Source organism: Oryx dammah, unplaced genomic scaffold, assembly GCF_014754425.2.
Source record: "Oryx dammah isolate SB20612 unplaced genomic scaffold, SCBI_Odam_1.1 HiC_scaffold_29, whole genome shotgun sequence".
Lineage (NCBI taxonomy): Eukaryota > Metazoa > Chordata > Mammalia > Artiodactyla > Bovidae > Oryx > Oryx dammah.
This window is the reverse complement of record NW_024070213.1, coordinates 35,943,892-35,968,426: the sequence shown is the minus strand read 5'-3', so window position 1 is coordinate 35,968,426 and position 24,535 is coordinate 35,943,892. Positions and strand designations below refer to the sequence as shown.

Genomic DNA, 24,535 nt, shown 5'->3' with positions numbered 1-24,535 from the left:
CCGTCCCTGGGATTCTCCAGGCAAGGACATGAGTGGGTTGCCATTTCCTTCTCCAATGCATGAAAGTGGAAAGTGAAAAGTGAAAGTGAAAGTGAAGTCGTGTCCGACTCTTCCTGACCCATGGACTGCAGCCCACCACTCTCCTCCGTCCCTGGGATTTTCCAGGCAAGAGTACTGGAGTGGGGTGCCATTGCCTTCTCCCGGTTTTTAGTTTAGCAGTGGATTAACCAAGTATGTAATTTTCAACATGATTGTTCACTGAAATACATAACTGAAAAAGTAAGTGAAGTCGCTCAGGAGTGGGTTGCCATTTCCTTCTCCAGGGGATCCTCTTGACCCCAGAATCGAACCCGGGTTTCCCGCATTCTAGGCAGATGCTTTACCGTCTCAGCCACCAGGAAAATCCTCAAAAAAGTGAAAGAGCAGGAAAAATAAAGGAGGGCTGCTGCTGCTGCTGCTAAGTCGCTTCAGTCGTGTCCGACTGTGCGACCCCATAGACGGGGGCCCACTGTCTCTGGGATTCTCTAGGCAAGAACACTGGAGTGGGTTGCCATTTCCTTCTCCAGCGCATGAAAGTGAAAAGTGAAAGTGAAGTCGCTCAGTCGTGTCTGATTTTTAGCGACCCCATGGACTGCAGCCTACCAGGCTCCTCTGCCCATGGGATTTTCCAGGCAAGAGTATTGGAGTGGGGTGCCATTGCCTTCTCCGTAAAGCAGGGCACTCTTCCCCAAATAACTTTGAATCTATAAACCTAATTCCAGCATCGTCTCGCGAGCCGTTTAATCACATGGACCATTGTTCTTTAAACAGCCCTCGGGAATAAAATTTGAGAGGAAGTTCAGATGAAGGTCTTGAGTCTTCGAGGATATTTCGCTTGGAGAAAACGAAACCTCAATTTTAAACGTGGCGCTCATCATTATCGCAATAAGTACTACAGACACAGCATCGCCCCCACATTTTCATACTAACCTCTCCCTGGCGGCTAAGGCAATTGCGACAGGGAGAAACGATCATCTCTAGCGTTTTGAGCACCAGATTCCTCTTTTTTTTCCCTTTTGCAAAGGACCGTTAAACGTGGTACCGGGAGACGTTAGGCCGCAAAAGAAAGGTTTATTTTTTTTCCTCGAACGGTGGCTTTCGTAAGTGCAAAGATACCAAAGTTGAGAGACACAGGTTACACCAGAGAACTTCCTGGGGTCGCCGATGCCCCCGGGGTGGGAGTCTGAGAAACTCAGCCAGCCGAACCGAGGCTCGCGCTGCCGGGACAAGCCCCTGCATCCCGCGCAGCTCCGCCCCGGCCCGCCCTTGGCCCCGGCCGCCCCCGCCCAGGCCCCGGCCCAGGCTCCGCCCCCAAGGCCCAGCTGCCGTGACGTGAAGGTCCGGAGGAGGTGCGAGGCCGCGCAGCGGGGCTAATTGCCGGAACTGGAACGGTCTGCTGGGCCCCAGGCGCGCGGGCTCTTCGGGGCTGGCAGGTGTGCAGCCAGTGCATCTGGGAAGTGATGGCGCCAGGCGCGGGCGACCCGGGGTAGCGCTGGCGAGACGGCGGGGCCCGGCCCGGGCAGCGATGGGGCTCCTTCGGCTGCTGCTCATCGTGGTGCTGGCTTCGGTAACCCGGGCAGCCGGCGGAGCTGAGATCGTCGGAAACTCCAGCGAGGGTAAGGTCGGGGGCGCCTGACTTCTGCACCCCAAACTTGGTCTTGCATTTATTGCAGGGTCAAATCCGCCCTGGGGTCAGTCCACTCCGCGGGGGAGGCGCGGCGTTCAGAACTGGCAGGAATGGATCGAGGTCCTTTCCTGCAGGAGGCAAGTCCTATTGGCTAAGAAGGCCCTACTGTCAACCTCCTAATCTATACTGGGGAAATGGGAAGAGATAGGAAACCCGCTTGTTCAGACACATTATTCTCTCCCTTAGGGGGTAGCCATGTTTGCAGGTTTAATTTAACACCGTAAAACACCCCCTTGCTCGCAAGTGGCTCATCTGAACCTCTGGACTGCAAAGCTTGATAAAGCCAAGCTGCAGCGGTTCTTGTACTCCCCCAATCTAGATGCTTTTCAAATTCGTTATCCTCGGCGGGGTTTCAGAGGAAAAGTGAACCCAGAATGGGACTTCAGCTCATAGGTCATGTGCTTGGTGAATGGATCTTAGCACTAGTTGGTGTTTTGTTAATGTAAACTGTAAAAAGCACTAATTGTACCAAGCTGATAATCATGTGCTTTTTGGTGTCGTGAGGTCAAGCGTATTTTGGTTATGTATTGAGCTTAAGAGACTAGTTGTAGTTCTGAAACATAACATTTTCTGAATAATGTGATTGTGCTTCTTATCTGTGAAACGCTCTGTGCAAACTGAATCCTAGAATTTTTGCCTAGGACTTAAGACCAAAGCTGAAAAGGGCAGTTATACTTTTGAAGAAGAAAAAAAAAAAAAAGCCTTGTTTCTAACAGGGCACTCACATTCACTGCCTGCAGGGTGTGCCAGGTGCTTTTCATGGCAGTGTTGTTTATGCCTCACAACCCTGTGAGATAATAACTGTCCGTCACTGGTGGAGGATGAAGCTGAGACCCAGGATGATGCTCACTACCGGAGTAAACAGCTCAGTGGGGCACAGGTAGCTATGAACCCCTGTGTCATGTAAATTTCATGGTCCTCCCCTTCTACAAAGCTGCCCTCCAATGAGAATGCTTTATTTAGTATGGTGCTTTACCCTTAATTCTTCTCTGAATGCTTATTCCTTGAAATAGAATCTCTTCTCCCTTCCTCATCAGGCCAGCTCCATTCTTCCAAGGAGAAGAGTCTGAGAGATTAGAGTGTGCAAATGATCAGACTCGTGAAGTAATTTGAGAAATTAATGGTTTTCAGATGCTGTTTCTCACCTCCTTTCTGTGATTACAGCACCAGCATTTCCTCAGCCACGTTATTCTTCTGCCCTTGCATCAGTATTGTTGTTCTGGGTAGGAGAAGGGCAGCATGTGGGAGCTTGACTGCTAAACAGTAATGAAACTGGATATTCTCCCCGTCTGTCAGGTAGAGATCGGAGTGGGAATTAACAGACACTTCAGCACTTGCCTGATCCTCCTGGAAAACGGCTGGATTGCTATTGGGAGATTCTGATAACTTGAGTGAAGTGAGTGAGTGAAAGTCGCTCAGTTGTATAGTCCATCGAATTCTCCAGGCCAGAATACTGGAGTGGGTAGCCTTTCCCTTCTCCAGGGGATCTTCCCAACCCAGGGATCAAGCCCAGGTCTCCCGAGTTGCAGGCGGATTCTTTACAGCTGAGCCACCAGGGAGCAAGTGCCGTAAGTTTGAAGGATTTACCCATTTTATAGCAGGATAAGCTAACCTGACACCTTGTGTGGTAGTTTAGAAGCTAAGGGAAATTTTAAAGGTGGCAGATTGAGTTTGTAGAATGTCTGAGGATGGTGACCAGTGGGGCACAGGAGATGAATCATACATCTAAACAGTTTTCCCTTCTTTTGGAGTCCCGGTTCCCTGCTGCCCTTAACACTTTTAATTCAGTATTATTTCAGGTTCATATCCAGTAACTCACATGGAATTTACCCAGTAATCGGAGTTTAGCATTGTGCCCTTTGAACCTTCTCAGGTGCCTCGCAGGCCACTTATGTAGCTAGTTGCAAGTGTTCTCTTTCTCTCAAAAGTGTGTGTATGTTTGTGTTTCTTTTCATCTTTTAGGGCTAATGAAAATTCATCAGAAGGTATCAGTGAGAAATTGGGAGGGCAGTTGAATGCCAGCCAGCTCAAGTGGCTGAACTATTTTTAATACTCCATCTGAAGAGAATTATGAAGTGTTGACAGATCTCTCCTACAGTTCGTTGTGTTAAAGCACAAACGTAAAGAGATGTGTTTTAGTAAAATAGTAAAAAGGAAGAGTTGGAAAATGTTAAGGTTGCACATTTAGGTTCTGATTGAGAAAGAAAAGGAAAATATTGGGATTAGGCAGCTCCTTTTAGAATGGTATTATTGGAAAGAAGGCATTCCCAGGTGGCTCAGTGGTAAAGAATCCACCTGCAATGCAGGGGACGTGAGTTCAATCCCTGGGTCAGGGAGAGCCCCTGGAAGAGGAAATGGCAAGCCACTCCAGTATTCTTGTCTGGGAAATCCCATGGGCAGAGGAGCCTGGTGGGCTGCAGTCCATAGCGTTGCAAAGTCAGACATGATTGAACCACTGAGTACACACACACATTTTTTTTTTTTTACATACACATATTGCAAAGAAAAAATGACTCTGGGTAGGAATGGAGGAAGACTATGAAAACAGAAAAGGATCTCCTGCTGTGGGTTAGATGGCAAAAAACATTTTTGGCAGAAAAGGCAGAGGTACTGCTTTTTAGAGAAGAGCTACAACCCGAGTGCTCTGTCTCCTGGTAGCCATTTGCCCTGTAACATCCTTTGATGTGCTGTCTTTCCCACCCACCCCCAAGTCATAAGACCTAAATATCCCTCATAAAATGTTGCTGATGCATCCTTTTCCAGATGACTTTGAGGTGCAGTTGAGTTCCTGTTAACCTCTTCAGGATGTGTTTTGTGTGCGTGTCTTCTTTGGCCATATATGTTTTTATGAGTAGTGATTGAATGCAGTTTCTGCCAGGCAGGGTTGTTAAAGTTGTCTTGACTTTTAGTGTTTTTCCCTGTCACTCTGTGGAAGTCACTTTCTCAATGCTGTTTATAATGGATGTGCTGGGCATTTACCCATGTTAGACCTCTTCTTTTCACCAGTGTATTTGTAACAGAACCATACTGACTGCCTGCATATTGCTTTTTCTTGGTAACTACATGAACCTCTGAAACATTGGAAAGCTAATGGAAGTTAATAATGATGTTTTGTTGTGCAGTATTGGATAGTTTACAAATATTTTTCCCATTTGATACTTTTAGCAGCCATTTGATGTATACAGTACAGTTGCCTGCATTTTACCATGAGGGAACTGAGGTCCAGAGGAAATAATTACTTGCCCAAGGTCACAAAATTCAGTCATCATTTACCAAACATTTATCATGTGCCAGTCAGTTGCCTGGGACTGTTTGAGGCCCTGGAATATCAAATACGACAAAGCCCTGCAAGTCAGGGCTCAAACCATAATTGGTTTGTTTAACATGCAACCTTCTATAAAAATTGTGAAATGGCTGTTGGATTGCCTGTGTAATGCTGCCAAAGAATTTTCACACAGAAGTTAAAGGTAACTAAGGATAGGAAAAAATATAATTATCCTTCCCTAATTCATCAAGCATTGTGTTAGGAGTTCTCACACCTGGCAGAACTTTAGAATCACCTAGAGTGCCTTGAAAAAAAGGCATGTTGATGAAGAGACAACTAGAAATTGAAATATAAAATAAAAAGCAAGTTTATAATACCATCAAGAAATATTAAATATTTAGAGATGATTATAATGGAATATGGAACAGTCTCTACACAGAAAACTATACAATGTTCTTGAGATAAATTAAGAAACTTAATTGAGGGATATCTCAAAATCACAGAAGAATCCTGCATTATAAAGATATCATTTCTTCCTAAATTAATACTTTCAGTGCCATCCCAATCAAATTTCTACAGGTTTTAGTTTTGTTTTGTGAAAATTGACAAGTTGCTTTCTAACATTTATGTGGAAATGAAAAAGGGCCAAAAATAGTCAAGACAGTCTTGAAGAGGAAGAACAAATTTGGGGCAGAAATTAAGACTGTGATGTTGATGTTAGGATAGGCAGATAGACCAATGGTACAAAGTTAAGAGTTCAGAAACCCTCACCTTGTCACTTGACCTATGTCAGAGGTGGAATTTCTGAGCAGTAGGAAAACTACTTTCAACAAAGTCTATGTCAGCAGGATATTCCTATGGGAAATGAACCTTGGCTCTGGCCTCACACCCTATGTAAAAATCAGTTTCAGGTTGATTTTAGACTTCAATGTGAAAGGTAGAACAAAGTTCTAGAGGTTAACATGGGGAATGTATCTTTATGATCTTGAATTATGTTGGCAGATAATTCTTTAAAATAATAAAGGAAAAACTTGAGAAACGGGACTACATTAAAACAAAAACTTCTGTTCATCTCAAGGTAACAGGAGAGTGAAAAGACAGACCATAAGAGTGAAGATATCTGCAACATATTTGACAGACTACTCATATCAGTGATGCCTACAGAGTTCCTAAAATTCAGTAAGGACAGATGATCCAGTTTTTCACATGGGCAAAAAGCTTGAATAGACTCTTTCATTGGAGAAGAAAATAGCAACCTACTCCTGTATTCTTGTCTGGGAAATCCCATGGACAGAGGAGCCTGGTGGGCTACAGTCGATGAGGTCACAAAGAGTTGGACACGACTGAGGGACCAAACAACAAGACCCTTTCACAGAGAGGATATTTAAATAGCCAATAAGTAAAACAAACTATTCTTACCAAGTGTTGGTGAGCACCGTGGATTACTGAAATGCTCTCTCACGGATTGATAGGGGTCAAAATTGGCAAAACGATGTTGGATAACTCGGAGAGTACCTACTAAAATTGAACATAAGTAAACCCTGTAACCTGATAATTCTACTCACAGGTTCTCCTTGTAGACATGTGTACATGTACACCAAAAGATACATACCAGAATGCCTAGATGGAGTTATTTATAATTACTCCAAACTAGAAATAATCGAAATGTTCATTAACCGAATAGATAAATACATTGTGTTTCATTTATTTCGTGAAGTATACAACAATGGAAGTGAGTGAATAGTGGTTACTACAGCAACTGGGATGAATCTCACAAATAAAATGTTGATTTTTAAAAAGCTAGACATAAAAGAATTCATGCCATATGAGTCTGTTTAATAAAATTTCCAAAAGAGCCCATCTGTGGTTTTAGAAGTGAGGATCACGGTTACTTCTGGGAAGGAGGGACGAGACAGTGACTGGAAGGAGAGGTTAGAATGCTGTTGCTTGACCTGATTGTGTAAACTTTGTGCCCTTATCTGCATGCATTTATTATAATAAATATTTGCTTTGTAATTAATACTTGGGCCCTAACCCCAAGGATTTTGATTTAACTGATCTGGAGAGGGACCCAGGCAACAATATCTTTAAAAAAGCACCTTCTGGTAATTGTAATGTACAGTTTAAAATTGCTTTCTAATAAGGACACCTCATGAGTACTATAGAAAATATGAAAAACAGGAAATGTGTAAAGAAAATATTATTTAAAGTATACCCCAAAGAGACATGCTTTGACTGGTTTGTTAAATATTTAACCAGTTTGTTAAATGTAGTGTCTCTCCCCTTTGTTCTCTGGCTCCTGCTTGGTTCTTGCCAGAGGCATTTGACTGGGAAAAGAGGACTGGTGAGGCATCATCTTCCTTTTGGAAGCTTTTGGAAATCTGGAAAGTAATAGATGAAAGTTGTAATTGTTTCTGAAATGCTACGTATTTTTCTTGAAGAAGTCAGAAGCAAGGGCTGTCACTTACTGTTTTGGTCCTGGTCATTATATTTTCTCACAGAAGCTGTTTGTTTTCATTTCTTGTTTTCTTAAGGAGAACAAGACTTCTTAGGTATTTTAACCATTTAGGATTGAAGGTGATCTGCTACACTGTCACAGCAAAAACCTTCTCAAGTAGGTTTATTGCTGATATACACACATATATGTGTATGTATATATATATATCTTTTTTTTTTTTGGTAAAATATATATACAGTGATTTTATTTCTTGCGCTTCCCAGGTGGCTCAGCAGTAAAGTATCTATTTGCAATGCAGGAGATGCAGAAAACCTGGGTTCAATACCTGAGTCCGATTCCTGGGTTGGCAAGATTCCCTGGAGCGGGAAATGGCAACCCACTCCAGTTTTCTTGGCTGGAAAATCCCATGGACAGAGGAGCTTTGTGGGTCCATGCTGTTACAAAAGAGTCAGACATGACTTAGTGACTATACAACAGCAAAATTTTATTTATTTCTTATTCATGCTGGAATGGTAACAGCATAGATATTTATTAATAAAGGATTGGTTGGGGACTTCTTGGCATTCCAGTGGTTAAGACTTTGCCTTCCAGCGCAGCAGTATGGGTTTGATCCTTGATTGGGCAGCTAAGATCTCACATGCCTCTCGACCATAAAAACCAAAACATGAAACAGAAGTAGTATTGTTACAAATTCAATAAACACTTTAAAAATGGTTCCCATCAAAAAATAATAAAAGACTGGTTGAATAATCATGGTGACATAGAATGTAATATTGTATAACCTTTAAACTAGTAAAACTAGGATTGTCTGTTGATGTGGAAAGATATCTAAGATCTAGAAGATGGGCTATACCAAGACATATTTGTGTTTTTCTTTTTCCCATTTACATGGAGATGCTTATGCTGATGTCTCCTAAATCCTGAAAGATTATACCAATCTGTTAATAGTAAGTTTTTTCTGCACAGTGTACTTGCTGGAGAAATTAACTTTCTCTACATTTCTTGCATTTTTGTTGTTGTGTCCGACTCTTTGCGACGCCATGGACTGCAGCACACCAGGCTTCCCTGTCCATCACCAACTCCCAGAGCTTGCTCAAACTCATGCCCACTGAGTCGGTGATGCCATCCAATTGTCTCATCCTCTGTCATCCCCTTCTCCTTTTGCCTTCAGTCTTTCTCAGCATCAGGGTCTTTTCTAGTGAGTCAGTTCTTCGCATCAGGTGTCCAAAGTATTGGGGCTTCAGCTTCAGCATCCATCCTTCCAATGAATATTCAGGGTTGATTTCCTTTAGAATTGACTGGTCTGATGTCCTTACATTCCAAGGGACTTTCAAGAGTCTTCTCCAGCACCACAGTTCAAAGGCATCAATTCTTTGGCACTCAGCCATTTTTATTATCCAACTCTCACATCCATACATTACTACTGAAAAAAAATCATAGTTTTGACTATACACACCTTTGTTGGCAAAGTATTGTCTGTGCTTTTTAATACGCTATCTAGGTTTGTCATAGCTTTTCTTCCAAAGAGCAAGCATCTTTTAATTTCATGGCTGTAGTCACCATCTGCGGTGATTTTGGAACCCAAGAAAATAAAGTCTCTCACTATTTCCATTCTTTCCCCATCTATTTGCCATGAAGTGATGGCATGATCTTGTTTTTAAATATGATCAGCCTTTTTAAATATGGTTATATATGACCTGAGAAAATATTACCATTCTGAGGGAGAAACATAACAAGTGACAGAAGTGTTGAGAGTGTCACCTTTTTATCTAGGTTGGCTGTGTCCCTATTTTATAAGTTTCAGATGAAGAGTTAAGGTAGAACTTGTGTTTTGAGTGCCATCAAAGAAGGAGATTTTCTCCAAATTGTGCATTTTCTTTCTGGTAAGAATACCTCATGATCACTACAGAAATTTTATAAACAATGAAATGTGTAAAGAAAAACTGGGGGAATTTTCTGATGGTCTAGTGGTTAGAACTCTGCACTTTCAATGGGGAGGGCCCATGTTCAGTCCCTGTTGTGGAACTAAGATCACATAGTCAAAAAAGAAAAGAAAAATCAGCTAGCATACACTCCCAGAAATACCTACTTTTATTACCTCTAGTTATTTTGTTAAGTTACCAGTTGTTTAGTAATATATTTTCATTTCTATGGTTGTGTCTTTCCCTACTGTCTTTTAAATCACTGGAAGTTTTTGCTTCTCCAAGTATTTCTGAGTTGTGATAGATTAAGGAAAGGTTAAGAAAACCAAGATGTCACTAGTTGATAGCATCAATCTCTTTCAGGGTTTGTAAAGGTTATAAATGGTTTTTCCCGTAGTCATGTATGGATGTGAGAGTTGGACTCTAAAGAAAGCTGAGCACTGAAGAACTGATGCTTTTGAACTGTGGTGTTGGAGAAGACTCTTGAGAGTCCCTTGGACTGCAAGGAGATCCAACCAGTCCATCCTAAAGGAGATCAGTCCTGAATATTCATTGGAAGGATAGATGCTGAAGCTGAAACTCCAATCCTTTGGCCACTTGATGCAAAGAACTGACTCATTGGAAAAGACCCTGATGCTGGGAAAGATTGAAGACAGGAGGAGAAAGGGATAACAGAGGATGGGATAGTTGGATGGCATCACCAACTCGATGGACATGAGTTTGTGCAAGCTCTGAGAGTTGGTGATGGACAGAGAAGACTGGGGTGCTGCAGTCCATGGGGCCACAAAGAGTTGGACATGACTGAGCAACTGAACTGACTGAAAGGTTCTACAGAGTATTTTGATTCAAGGCTCATGTAATGGGAGACAGACATAAAGATTATCAAAAGAGTTTCCAAGACAGGCTTAGGGGCAAATTTAAGTGTTAAGTGATAATAACCGTCATGAATTTGCTTACATCAGTTTTGGTCACAATACCCAAGAGGCAGAGTGACTAGTTCAGCAGAATACTTAAATAAATATTTGTCAAATAGAGAAAAGGGGTGGCAAGGCTCTGAAAACACAAAAACTGAAAATGTAACTTGAAAATGCATGCCGGTAAATGAACTGAGTGCTGTTGACAGTTCAAGGATGGAAATCTAATTAATTCCTAGGAAAACAAACTGATCCTGCTCTTAGTTTTGCAGACTAGAATTTATGGATAGTTTTAAGACTTGGAAGATGGCGGATAGATGATACCAAAATTAAAGTGCAAAACATGAAAGGTTTTTAGGGCCATTTACTGAGATCCAGTTAATTGTATACATAATTTTGGTTTCCTTGTAAAGGAATCTGGAGACGGAAATGGCAACCTGCTCCAGTGTTCTTGCCTGGGAAATCCCACGGACAGTGGGCTACCATCCATGGTGTCACAAAGGGTTGGACGTGACTTAGAGACTGAGCACAGTAGATTAACCATGGTGATGGGAAGGCCTGGGATATATTAAAGTGCTCTCCTTACTCCCTTTAAAAAAACAAAACAGGAAACTTGCCACTTTTTCCAGACTTCCGTTGATTCTATTAGTCACTTCTTAATATTTTTACCTCTATTTGGGCTGGAGTTTTGTTCCACATAAAAGATGAAATGTCTTTCTTGTTACATAAATAAGAAATACATTACATTCATTAAAATTTTCTCTGGATTTTTAGAAATTAAATTGTAACCACAAATAACCTTTTATCATCAGTTAAAAAATTAAGTTACAATGGTACTATCGAGAATAACTTATATTCTGGGCTTCCCAGGTGGCTCAGTGTCTGCTAAGCAGGAGACACGGGTTCGATTCCCAGGTCGGGAAGATCCTCTGAGGAAGGAAATGGCAACCCACTCCCGTATTTTTGCCTGAGAAATCCCATGGACAGAGGAATCTGATGGGCTGCAGTCCAGGGGTTTGCAAAGAGTTGGACTCAACTTAGGGACTGAACAACAGCAACAAAAACCTTTATTCTCACCCACTATTTATATGTTCTGTTTGGCTTTCTTGGTTAGCTTTTCTTAATAGTCTTTCTTTTTTATAATCATCCAGATGGAGTACTTGTGTTAACAAAAACAGCAGAAAGTATTGAAAAAGTTCGTTTTCTTTGGAAATGGTACATAAGAATGAGTTAGGAAGTTATTTAGTATCTAGAGTGTTTCTTTCCGCTCCAACTGACTCAAATTTCTTTCTTAAAAAAAAAAAAGATTGTTCCACTCTAAGATTCTGGTGAATATAATCTTTACCTCATCGACTCCTTTTCATCTATATTAAATTGAAATCTTTTTGTTTATTTTTAGCCTCCGACACCCAAGCCTGCTTATGTAATGCTTGCGAACTCTGCTGTTTATGCAGAGATACACTGACTCCAGGGCAGAGGGTGAGATGGGAACCCAGAACCACACAGAAGTCAAAGCAGCCTGTTTAGTGGATTCCTTGAGAATTAGGTTGGAAAAGGAAAGAAGTGGTGAGCAGCTACAAGAAAGCCACACAGAGTGAATGAAATACAGCCAGACAGTGGAGGCAGGTCGGCAGGTGGGAAAGCCTAGATAAGGTGTTGGAAAACTTGTTATAGCCTACCTTTTATGTGGACTCTGAACTTGATCCTTCAACAAACAAACAAAAAACTCCTTGAAGACCTGTTTTTCATGAAGTACCTGGTGTGGACATTCAATACACATTTTTGCCCACGTTGATGACACTTTCCTTTACAAGCTGGGTAATATAGTCCTATTAGACAGATGAAGAAATTGAGGTTTAAGGGAATTAAGTAACTTTTCTGAGAACACCTAGCTAGTAAAGGGTGGGATAAAACTGAAGCCAGATGCGTGTCTCTAGCTGGACTGATTTCAGAATATATTCTTTAGTACCAGTGCATTTACAATCGGTGGTAACTCGTGAGGGTTGTCAATCCTTAAATTCAGGGATTCTGTTCTGAATAGAGTTGTTATTGCTGCTACCAAAAGAGGGGTTTTCCTGGGCTCTGGAAGCCAAGCACCTTGAACATCCTGGTGTTTGCATCTTTGGAAATACCTTTCTTCCCTTCAGTTCTCGGTTCCGCCCTTCCCAGATGAGTCACCTTGGGCGGGGGTTGGGGGAGGTTTATGAGGGCGTGGAGGGTTGCTGCTTCTGCCTTTTAAGCTTCATTGTCCTCATTAGTGAATAGGGCTCAACGGTTTTTTTCTGAGGATTAAATTAACCTTGCATGTGTGTTTAAGTATACAATTCCTACAAATTGGTTACAGAGAGGTATGAATGTTATAATGAAACATTTCTCCCCTTGTAGGTCTTCTGGAATTTTCTGTGGGGAAATTTAGATACCTGGAGCTCAAGAAGCCCTTTCCAGAGGAAGCTATTTTACGTCATATTTCCAGCAATGTCACTTTTGTTATTTTCCAAATACACTCACAGTATCAGAATACAACAATTTCTTTTTCTGAGGTAAGTACAAAGAGTTACTTCCATAAAAGACATTTCCACAGTTTGGTATCTTGTATTTAGTGTGAGCATTAGAAATTAACGCCTCTTTATGTGTTAAATTTTTAAAAGATCAAGATTGAGTCCTGTCAAATTAGTAATTTAGGCTGGCTAGGAGGTGAATATTTCAGGCCTTTCTTGAGTGGTGACCTCTGACCTAAAAGAGGGGTGATGCTGCTGAGTTTGGGGGGAGGGTGGCTTGTACCAAATGTCTCCTGCCTGCAGTTAAGCTTTCCTCATACTTCTCACCTTTTCTTTTTCTTACCATACTGGGTCCTCAGTGATTTTTTACCTGAGAATACATTTTAATGGATTTCTGTGGTCTTATAGCCATTTAGTTTACTAAGACACCTAATAGGATCAGCTTTATTCTTTAGAGTTTCATTGAAACAAAAGAATCCTAACTCTTGAAGTTTACTAAGACACCTAATAGGATCAGCTTTATTCTTTAGAGTTTCATTGAAACAAAAGAATCCTAACTCTTAGTTTAACCAGAGCAGTGCTGTGCTCCCAGCAGCATTTGGGACCCTCTTACAGTGGTCCTCACTAAACCCCTGAGCCTCAACCTCATCTCTGGGAAGTTTTCAAATATCCTGAATCAGCTGAAGCCATTAAGGCTTTGCCATTTCTGTTACCCTTTACAGATCTACTTATTTTTGGTCCATATGACCCCTTAGACTAATACATGAATTTCACTCTCTAAGAAGTTGTGTGCATTTTTATCTGTCCTCAGCCTACCCTCTGGCTTCCCTTGTAGCTCAGAATCCCCACGGACAGAGGAACCTAGCAGGCTACAGTCCATGGGGTCGCAAAGAGTCCGACACGACTGAGAAACTCAGCACAGCACAAGCCTACCTTCTGATATTCTGGAATTTGCTAAATGAAGTTGTCTTCGTCCAGTCTCTCTATATTTTCTGGACATTGGTCGTTGTATCTTTCACACTAAGTGTCTTATAACTTTTGTTCCTGCCTTCCTGCCGCTACCACAAAGGTTTTGAAGGGGTGTGTGGGTGTGGGTGTGTGTGTGTGTGGGTGTGTGTGTGTGTGTGTGTCTGTGTGTGTGTGTGTGTCTGTGTGTGTGTCTGTGTCTGTCTGTGTGTGTCTGTGTCTGTGTGTGTCTGTGTGTGTCTGTGTCTGTGTCTGTGTGTCTGTGTGTCTGTCTGTGTGTGTGTGTCTGTGTGTGTGTGTGTGTGTGTGTGTGTGTGTGTTGGTTTGATAGACCAGATATGGGGGCTTTCCTGCTGGCTCTGTGGTAAAGAATCCTCCTGCCAATGCAAGAGACGTGGGCTCAGTCCCTGATTCAGGAAGATCCCACATGCCCCGGAGCACAACGAAGCCCATGCGCACAACTGCTGGGCCTGTGCTCTAGAGCCCGGGAGCCACGGCCCATGTGCTGCAGTCTGAGCACCCTAGAGCTGGTGCTCTGCCACAAGAGAAGCCACCAGCACGAGAAGCCTGTGCACTGCAACTAGAGAGGAGTCCCTGCTCGCCACAAGTGGAGAAAAGCCCGTGCAGCAGTTAAGACCCAGCACAGCCAAAAGTTAATAGACTAGAAGTGGAAGGGTTTGATCGAGGAAAAGAGGAAAGAATAAATTCTACTAGTTGAAGATATAATAGTGTATGTGACCCATTCATTGATTTTGCGGGAGTTCTTTGCAGCCAGAGCAGAAATCAAAGCATGTTGAATTTCATAACTTTCTTAGAAGGAAAAAACATTCTCATTCTTCAGGGGGAAGCCAAGTTTTTTTATGGGACTAAATTCAAAGGGAAAGTTTCTATTCAGGCACTTACCTAGTAGACACAGTAAAATGGCACATAGATGATTTCCTTCTTAATAACAGCACAGCAAAGACAACGTTTGAAGGAAGAGAGGGATGGAGAAAAAAAATGCAGTTATATTTATTGCATGCCCATTGTGTGCTAGGCCAGTGATCCTTGAGCTCCTGGGGCCGAAGACTTGGTGTCTGCTGAAATTGTGGACTCTCTACCTGGCAGAATGTGTGACTACATCTGCATAATTTCATGGAGGTCTCTGGAAATGCATTGAGCCTCCTAGTGAGGACCCCTTGCATTTGATTTTCCATGTAGTTGGTTTAATTCTTATAACAGTTTGTCCAAGTAGTCCTAATGTTTATCTCTACTTTTGAGGAAACGGAGGTTAGGTGAAGGGGTACCTGCGTGACTGATGTGACAAAATTGGCCTGGATGAGCAGCATCTTGGGTCTCAGTTTTCGTGCAGAAAGGATCTTAGTTATCCTTAATGATAACCATGTTCCTTTCCTGGGCTGCCTTTCGTTCTCACTATATTTATACTGCTGAGAAGATGACAACCAGAACTGTGCATAATTCTAGAAGGGAATGGTCTGCATGAAGAGAGCTGTTTCTGTTGTAACTTCCTGATGACTTGTGGCATCTCGGAGTTTTGGGGTCATCTTGGCAGTGAGTTCTTTGAAACTTTTGACCGTTAAGTTCCTTGGTCATTCTCTCTCACGCTTGTCAAATTGAAACCCACGTGGCACTTTTTTCTTCCATTTCCTTCTTGTTCAGTTGCTCAGTCGTGTTTGACTCTTTGCAGCCCACCAGGCTTCCCTGTCCTTCACTATCTGCCAGTTTGCTCAAACTCATGTCCGTCGAGTCGGGTCCTGTCGCCCCCTTCTCCTCTTGCCCTCAATCTTTCCCAGCATCAGGGTCTTTTCCTTAACTTTAAGAAAACACTCTGAATCTACTACCTCTCAACTTTAGTGCTTTGTTATTCAAAAAGCTTTCCCAGCAGATGTGGGGAGGGGATGAGAGCGTATGGGGGTGTAAGGAAGAGTAAGATCAAGGCACAAAGAAGGTGATCTCTGTGTTCACTGTCTTGGTCTTGGTGATGGTTTCCCAGGTGCCTGCATTTATCAAAATGTATATTGGTATACTCTATGTGTAATTTATAATATGTAGATTATAACTCTGTTTTCTGGAAAACTTTTCAAGGACCAAACTCTTTTGGGGGCAGAGCTTCTATTTTTTGTCTTGGTAGTGGTCAAGTGAATTTGTATATCAGGACCACAAATGGAGGCCACTCTAGTGACTTGGTCCACGTCACAAATCTAAGCCTAAGACTGTACTTACAGGGAATGCCTGTCAAGGGAACCTAACTTACACCGATCACAATCCTCCAGCTCAGCTTAGCCAGCTCACTTTACCCTAGAAAATGGGACTTGCTCGTCTTCTGACTAAATCCCAACCTCCTAACTGAGCATGCTCTTCTAATGCTCTAAAAAGCTAGTTCAGGCCCTACATCCCTTGGGAAGCACGCGCCACATCTAGTGAGGCACTGTCCTCCCCCAATCCATCAGTGGTGTTCCGTTGAATAAAGGACATCAGACTTGTTACTAAATTGTTTTAGTTTTGTCATTTCCATGAAAGTCCTTAACCCAGTAGTCTTAGTACTTGAAATGCGTGCTATCAGTCTTGGCTGACTCTTTGTGACCCCGTGGACTGTACCCAGCTAGGCTCTTCTGTCTATGGAATTCTCCAGGCAAGAATACTAGAGTGGGTTGCCATCCCTTCCTCCAGGGGATCCTCCCAACCAGGGATCGAACCCTCATCTCTTATGTCTCCTATGTTGGCAGGCAAGTTTTTACCACTAGCAACACCCGCGAAGCCAAGTACTTGACGTAGTAAATCCTAACTGAAGGGACTGAAAAGTTTGGGAATGTTATTGTGTATCTGCTATTCCTGGTCAAAGAGTGTATATTTTAAATAATTCCTCCATGTATCTTTGTGGACACATGCACATAGAAGTGAAAATAATTCTTTAATCATCTAAGGAAAGTCTTTTTTACTCCTTTTTGGTTTTGAGAAGCTTTGGAATAGGGCCATGCACACTACATTCACTCTGGCATTGAAGCACTTTGTTCAACTGCTGATTCGCAATGACTCTTCTCTCCTTGTTGCAGACTCTCCTTCCTAATGCCTCGGTGACGGGCACTGACAAAGGACTGGTTTCCATTCTTAGACCAGAGCAGAGTATGTGCACTTGGCACTTGGAGACACTAGACCCTGAGCCTGTCCAAAATGTGGCCATTCCACTGTCCTACTCGGAAAGCGGTAATCTTTCTATCATCAACTCCTTGTTACTGTCCAGAATGCAGGACTTGTGGGTGAGAATTTAGAGATAACTATAATCCTATTAAAAGTGTTTATTATAAGTGTAGTTCTTCGAATTAGAAAGGTTTTAACAGGGGGGGGAGTCAGAGAATTAGCATGATGAGTGAAAGCCCAGGAAGGGGCTAGGATTAGAAGAACACGTGTATTCATTTGGAAAACACTGAAGGAGCCCTTGGAGAAACTAACAGAAAGACATGTCAAGAGGAGAGGTTGATTCATGTTGATGTATGGCCAAGACCAGTGCAATATTGTAAAGCAATTATCCTTCAGTTGAAAATAAATAAATTAAAAAAAAAAGACAAGACATGGTTCTCACACATTAGTTGATGGTTCTAGGTCAAGGAAGGTGTGGGAGAAGAATAGGATATTTGGAGGATGGTGGACAGTGGGTGTGGCTGGAGCCAGAGTGGGAAGGTCCTGGTATATAATGTGAGGTCTGCACTCTTTGCTGAGGCAGCATAGAGACTTTTGAAGCAGAGGAATGACCTGATGCCTTTCCTCTCTTAGAAGGTTAACCCTAGAAGCAATGTGGAGAGTGGATTGGAGGGGGCATAGCAGAGTCAAGACAATACAACTTTCAGGACTCAAAATGAGAAATGAAGATCTGAACAGAGGGCCTGAGAAGGGGGTGGAGAGCACAGGCTGGATTTGAGAAATTTGGAATATGGAATTACAAGATACAATGACCAGTGGTTATGGATTGTTAAAAGTGGGGAGCACAGACTTCCCATTTGGCCAGCTGGGAGATGATCAGAATAGTGATCAGATGGGGTGTTTGTGGTGCTGGATGTTCTAGGTGGTTGGGATGGGGTTAGATGGTGACTTCAGTTTGGCACATTGACTCTGAGACACTTGTAGGACATCTGGATGGACTTGCATAGTAGGCAGCTGAAAATAAGGACCTAGGGTGGAGGAGTGGGGTTAGATATCCAACTGGACAGCTGAATAGCTGTTAGTAAAGTCATGGAAGTGAGTGAGGTCATCCAGGCATGAACTTAGAGATTTAGGGAGGAAAATTATAGCAAATAATTTCCTAGTGTGTTGAGGTCCTTTAATGATCCAGAACCTGGTGGTCCGAAGTCAACGATAAGTAAAAGAGAGAGAAAAAGAGGCTGATATTCCTTGGTTTATGCAGAAAACCAATAAAGCTCTTGGCATAGAGCTTGCATCACTCATGAAGGCACTGGGCGCCCTCTCGAGGGGATGAAGGCACAGTGCGCCTTCTCGAAAGGGTCTTAGAAGCCCAGACAGGAGAGTGAGCATGATGGGTTTCTATGCTCCAGAGAAGAAGAGAGAGAGAGAGAGAGAGGGAAGGAGGGAGGGAGAGAAAGAAAGACACAGGGACCCAAGCTCTGATGGAACAAGGGTGTTTTGTTCAACATAGTGTGGGTATATATACTGTCTTACAAGGTAGCTATTTTCAGCAAAGATAAAAATCAAAAGTCCAGACTTACAAATTATCAAGGAAATGTAATCCATATCAAAGAGAGAGGATTGTAAATAATCACTTTTACCATATGGTTCATAAAAAGGAAGAGGGTTGTAAATAGTTACTTATCACTGTATGGCACTAACAAAGGAAATGCATGCATTCCTCAGCCCCAGAGCGGTTTGCCAACTCCTCTTAATTCCTGAATATTCAGGAATTAATAAGGGACAGCGGATTCATGACAGACCCCAAACAGCACACAGGAAGCCTCCTGTTAAATTGCTTCCTGACACTAGTGCCTGCCACAGTTTCTGGGGGATGCTAACTGCTGAAGAATAATTAGAAGGCTAAGGAGTAGACAGGACATTGAGAAGAGAGACTGGACGCCCAGCAGTATAAGAAGTGGTAAATAGGACTTTGCAGAGAGGTCAAGAGAGTGACTGAAAATGTCCCTATGGTGGCACAATCCAGAGTCAGTGGCGGCCTTTAATGAGAGTCATTTTAGTGACATCATGAGAATGAAAACCAGATCGTAGTGATTGAGGAGTGAAGGTGAGGGGAGAAGATTTACATTCTCTTGAAGTTTGGGGGTAAAGGGAAGGCGAGGTTGCAATAACTAGAAAAGGAGGTAGAATTCCAAAAAGTGATGGGAGTTAAAGAAAAACATATGTAGCCAAAGGGTAATTATTTGATTTAAAAAATGATAGATGTCAAGTTTTCATCAAGGTCAGTGTACAAAGAAAATTAATGAGCAGTGGAGTGTCAGTTACAGTACACATGCTTTTCTTGGGTGTGGTAAGTGTTTGTAAATACAGGAAAAGAAGAGTGTGAAAGAAGAGCGTAGAATTCTGAGGAAGAGTCCACTGTGAAGCAGTGCAGACTGGGTTGTCTCCATTCCAGAGCTGCAGAATTCCAGCACTTTATAGAAATTAGGAACCAGCTGTGGGAACAATTGAATGAGTTTATGAAGCTGAGATCTTAAAGTATATTAAACTGGTTTACCTTCTTGTGTCTTAACTTTTCCTCTTGAGCCCACCATACACAGTTGTTTGCATGGAATTGAACTAATGTCAAGTGACTTCTTTAAGTTTTGTCTCGGTCAAAGGTTATGAATAGGATTCCTAATAAGAGCTGTTTTAACCATATTATGAATGTAAATTAAATACCCCAAGGGGATTCCTAGGTGGTGTTAGTGGTAAAGAACCTGCCTACTAATATAGGAGATGCGGGTTTGATCCTGGGCTGGGAAGATCCCTTGAAGGAGGGCATGGCAACCCACTCCAGTATTCTTGCCTGGAGAATCCCACAGACAGAGGAGCCAGGTGGGCTATGGTCCATAGGGTCACAAAGAGTCAGACACAACTGAAGCGGCTTAGCACGCAGGCATGCAAATACCCCAGATTTATTTTGTGTTTAATTGTGCACATGCTGTGTCTAATACATGATCCTGGGGTTCTTGAGATCTTTTATTTTTTCCTCTTTTATGTATACACAAAGACTCTTCCAGCGAGGAGGATGAGAGGTTGACACCATCTTTCTCCCTGTTGAAAGAGTTAAGTGAAAAGTGGACACCCTTTTTCTATTTACCAGGATCTAACGAAAACTTCTCAGAATCTAAAGAAAATGTGTTTAGGAAATGCACGTATTCAACAGTTGACATAAAATTTCCAGGTGTTCACAGGGCTCCTGAAACCCATTTTTGGACCCCAGCTTCAGAATAGCTGTCTCTTCTCATGTTTTCAACTCTAGAGCAGAGGTTGGCAAACTGTAGATAGAGCACAAGGCAAAGCCAGCTCATGGCCTGTTTTGTGCATAAAATCTTATTAGAACACAGCCGTTCACTTACATATCTTCTGTGGTTGCTTTCCTGCCACGGGGCAGGGTTGAGTAACTGCTGCAGAGACCAGAGAGTCTGAACAGCTTCTAAAACATTTACTATCTGGCCCTGTACAGAAAAGGTCTTCCACAGCCCATCACCTCATATAACTTTACGCTTAGTCCATGAGGTAATACAAAGCTTGAAGCTCTCCACTGAACTTCTGTGTTGGGTGTTCTTATAAGAGTGGGGTTATTGTTTTTCTGAGTGTGCTTTGACTATATAAAAATTCTAAGTAACTTCCTGGTTTCCTATCCAGATCCTATCCCTGGTGGCTGTAATTTGGAGTTTGATGTAGATATTGATCCAAACATTTACTTGGAGTATAATTTCTTTGAAACAACTATCAAATTTGCTCCAGCAAACCTAGGCTATGCGAGGTATGTCTGTCTCCCAACTCCCAAAACTCTTTTTAGGATAAGCATGACCCACTGTTGTGTAGACTGAGTAAATTCTCTCAAAATCCGTAGTTCTCCTTAGCAGAGTTGAACTGCTTATTTTTTTTTCCAAATAGAAGTAATTTAAGCTTTGTTATTAATATGTAAGGTGTCATTTACAGTTGGTATCATTTCCCTCCTTTCTTATGAAGAGCCAGATGTTGTCTTTATTAGGAGCTTAGAAGTACATCTTAGTTTTTGTAAAGAATTTTAAATATGGAAAGCATTTTGGGACTCCCCTGATTGTCCAGTGGCTAAGACTCCGTGCTCCCAATGCAGGAGGCCGGGGTTCGATCCCTGTTCAGGGAACTAGACCCACGTGCCTCAACTAAGAGTTCACATGCTACAACCAAATATCCCACGTGTGGCAACAAAAACCCGATGTAGCCAAATAAATAAATATTTTTAAAAAGAAAGCATTCTGTAGCTGTGAAACATTCCTATGTTTGTAAGAATTTTATTGTTTTAATTAAAACTCTGCCCTAATTTCTACTTTAAGAGTAATGATAGGTAACATTTGAACACTCTCTGTGTATCATTCACAGTGCTACTGAATATGTTCTTTGTCATTTAATCCTTAGAATTTTATGAAGAAGGGGCTGTTGTTCTTATTTTACAGAGCAGTGCCCTAAGGGGCCCACATACACACGGCCAACAAGTCGCTAAGCTGGCAGTTGACTCAGCCTGACTGATACTCACATCTGGTTAATGAACCATACCTACCGCTTCCCTTTCCTTAGTGATGCCAAACTGGGAATCGCTGTTGCAGAGTTTGAAGTTTCGATTCCTTTTTACACTAGTGGATGAGAGTTGTAGCATGAGAGATTAATGTTCAGCTTTGTTGGTTGATTTTAGAGGTGCAGCTCCTCCGTCATGTGACGTCAAGACGGGCCCGGACTCCAGGTGGAGGTTGCAGTATGATGTCTATCAGTATTTTCTGCCCGAGAACGACCTCACTGAAGAGGCGTTGCTGAGACATCTGCAGAGGATGGCCAAGGTGCCTCAGGTGCAGGCCAATGCCGTCAGGGTAAGTCTGATGCCTATAATTCTTGTAGCCAGACTGTGCCACCTTTGTAGAGCTGAGAAGGGGAGAAGCTACCAGGAGCTTATTATTATTACTATTTTTACTGTTTTCTTGGTCTTTCTAGGATTCTCATTTTATCCTCTTTGATTTCATTGTCATCTTGGGAGTCAATGCCAGTGACATCCCAGAGTAACATTGGCTTTTGAGGAGGTGCATGTAAATTTTGTTATGTTTTGTTGCAGCCATGACTGTGGCTGGTTATCTTGAGCTATGGGTAGAAGTGGGCGGTCATTTTCTATGTACTCCCATAACTATTAGATATAAAAAGTTGGGAAATATAAAGTGTATAGTGTTTCGAGAAAAAATAATGTGAAACTATTTAAAGATATATGCCTTATCCTTACTATTTAAATGCAAGTACAAAGTTTGTAACTTGCAGCAAAAATTTTCTCTGAGCTTTTGAACCCCTGAAAACTCTTGCTGTTCCTCAAGTGTGGGGGTACAGGCTGGCAGCACTGGCATCACGTGGGCATTTGGTAGAGTCACAGACTCTTAGGTTCCACGCCAGACCTACAGAATCAGCATCTGTATTTTACGATCCCCAGGTGAGTCCTCTGCACATTAAAGGTTGAGACTCATACTCTCGATCATTTTTGTGGAGGGCAGGATTTTGTCTTTATGTCTTAAAAGGTACCTGATATCAGTCTGATAAACAAGGACATCTGTCAGTCTGGTAGCTGGTGAGGAGCATTTTTCCAGACTGTTATGGTCTTCCTGAAAGTTGCAGACTACCAGATGATATAGAAGGAAGCAATTGAAATAGGGCAGCTGTGGGCTTTCCCCGGTGATCCAGTAGCTAAGACTCTGCGCTTCTGATGCCGGGGATCTGGGTTTGATCCCTGGTCAGGGAACTAGATCCCATGTGCTGCAACTAAAGATTCCACGTGCCGCAACAAGAATGAAGATCCTGAATGTCGCAACTAACACCCGGCACAGCCAACATAATTAATTAATTTAATTTAAAAAGATTGTGATTATTCGCAAATTAGGAGCTCAATTTGAAAAGTGTGCCTTTGTACATAGGAAATTTCGAAGACCACTTTTATTCTCATGAAGAATATAAAACGTCACATAACAAGAGTCTTTTTAGGTTCAGTTCAGTTCAGTCGCTCAGTCGTGTCCAACTCTTCGCAACCCCACGAATCGCAGCACACCAGGCCTGCCTGTCCATCACCAACTCCCAGATTTCACTCAGATTCACATCCATCGAGTCAGTGATGCCATCCAGCCATCTCATCCTCTGTCGTCCCCTTCTTCTCCTGCCCCCAATCCCTCCCAGCATCAAAGTCTTTTCCAATGAGTCAACTCTTCGCATGAGGTGGCCAAAGTATTGGAGTTTCAGCTTTAGCATCATTCCTTCCAAAGAAATCCCAGGGCTGATCTCCTTCAGAATGGACTGGTTGGATCTCCTTGCAGTCCAAGGGACTCTCAAGAGTCTTCTCCAACACCACAGTTCAAAAGCATCAATTCTTCGGTGCTCAGCCTTCTTCACAGACCTGCCTCTTGAGAAATCTGTATGCAGGTCAGGAAGCAACAGTTAGAACTGGACATGGAACAACAGACTGGTTCCAAATAGGAAAAGGAGTATGTCAAGTCTGTATATTGTTACCCTGCTTATTTAACTTCTATGCAGAGTACATCATGAGAAACGCTGGACTGGAAGAAACACAAGCGGGATTCAAGATTGCCGGGAGAAATATCAATAACCTCAGATATGCAGATGACACCACCCTTATGGCAGAAAGCCTCTTGATGAAAGTGAAAGAGGAGAGTGAAAAAGTTGGCTTAAAGCTCAACATTCAGAAAACGAAGATCATGGCATCCTGTCCCATCACTTCATGGGAAATAGATGGGGAAACAGTGGAAACAGTGCCAGACTTTATTTTGGGGGGCTCCAAAATCACTGCAGATGGTGACTGCAGCCATGAAATTAAAAGACACTTACTCCTTGGAAGAAAGGTTATGACCAACCTAGATAGCATATTCAAAAGCAGAGACGTTACTTTGCCGACTAAGTAATAGCAAGTCAAGGCTATGGGTTTTCCAGTAGTCATGTATGGATGTGACTTTTTTTGGGGGGGGGTAGGCGGGCTGTACTGCACAGCTTAGTGCAGTACTAAGTTCTTAGTTCCCCAACTGCAATCAAACCCAGACCCTTGGCAGTGAGAACCCAGAGTCCTAACCACTGGACTGCCAGGGAATTCCCTAGGTTACTTTTTAACTTTTGGTTAAGAGTTAGAACATTGTGTGCCAGAATTCAAAGAAACACAAATTGAGGACATGACAAAAAGACTATGGAGCCTGTTTGAAGAGGCTCACACTGACCGACTCTGGGACAATTCAGTCATCAAAAAGAACATGATCGATTAAGCCTTCAAAAAAGAAGAACATCTTTAGTCCATCCTGATACTAAAAAAACAGAAAAAAGGAGAATTCCTCAGTTGCTACCTACCTTTGGAGCAACTTACATAAAATTACTCTGAAAATTGATAAAAGGGAAGGAATTTACCTTTAACAAAAGGATGTGAATTCACCCCCAGTTGATAAGAGAAAGCACCCCTTCATGTTTTTAGTATTCATTCATTTATTTTGGCTGTGCTGGGCCTCTGTTGCTGCACACAGGCATTCTCTAGTTGTGGTGAGCGGAGGCTACTTTCTAGCTGCGGTGTGTGGTCCTCTCGTTGCAGTGGTTTCTC

General features: G+C 42.4%; 1 protein-coding gene across 1 annotated transcript in view; it reads left to right on the top strand.

Annotated features, from left to right (window-relative positions):
- Positions 1–1,349: 1,349 nt before the first annotated feature.
- The window catches only part of TM7SF3 (transmembrane 7 superfamily member 3), a 41,709-nt gene continuing 18,523 nt past the window's right edge, over positions 1,350–24,535 (top strand). The window contains exons 1-5 of the mRNA XM_040234596.1: positions 1,350–1,655; positions 12,671–12,825; positions 16,803–16,953; positions 20,578–20,698; positions 21,611–21,782. Coding sequence (XP_040090530.1) covers positions 1,565–1,655; positions 12,671–12,825; positions 16,803–16,953; positions 20,578–20,698; positions 21,611–21,782 — 690 coding nt within the window. The 5' untranslated portion in view covers positions 1,350–1,564. The remainder of the gene's footprint in view (positions 1,656–12,670; positions 12,826–16,802; positions 16,954–20,577; positions 20,699–21,610; positions 21,783–24,535) is intronic.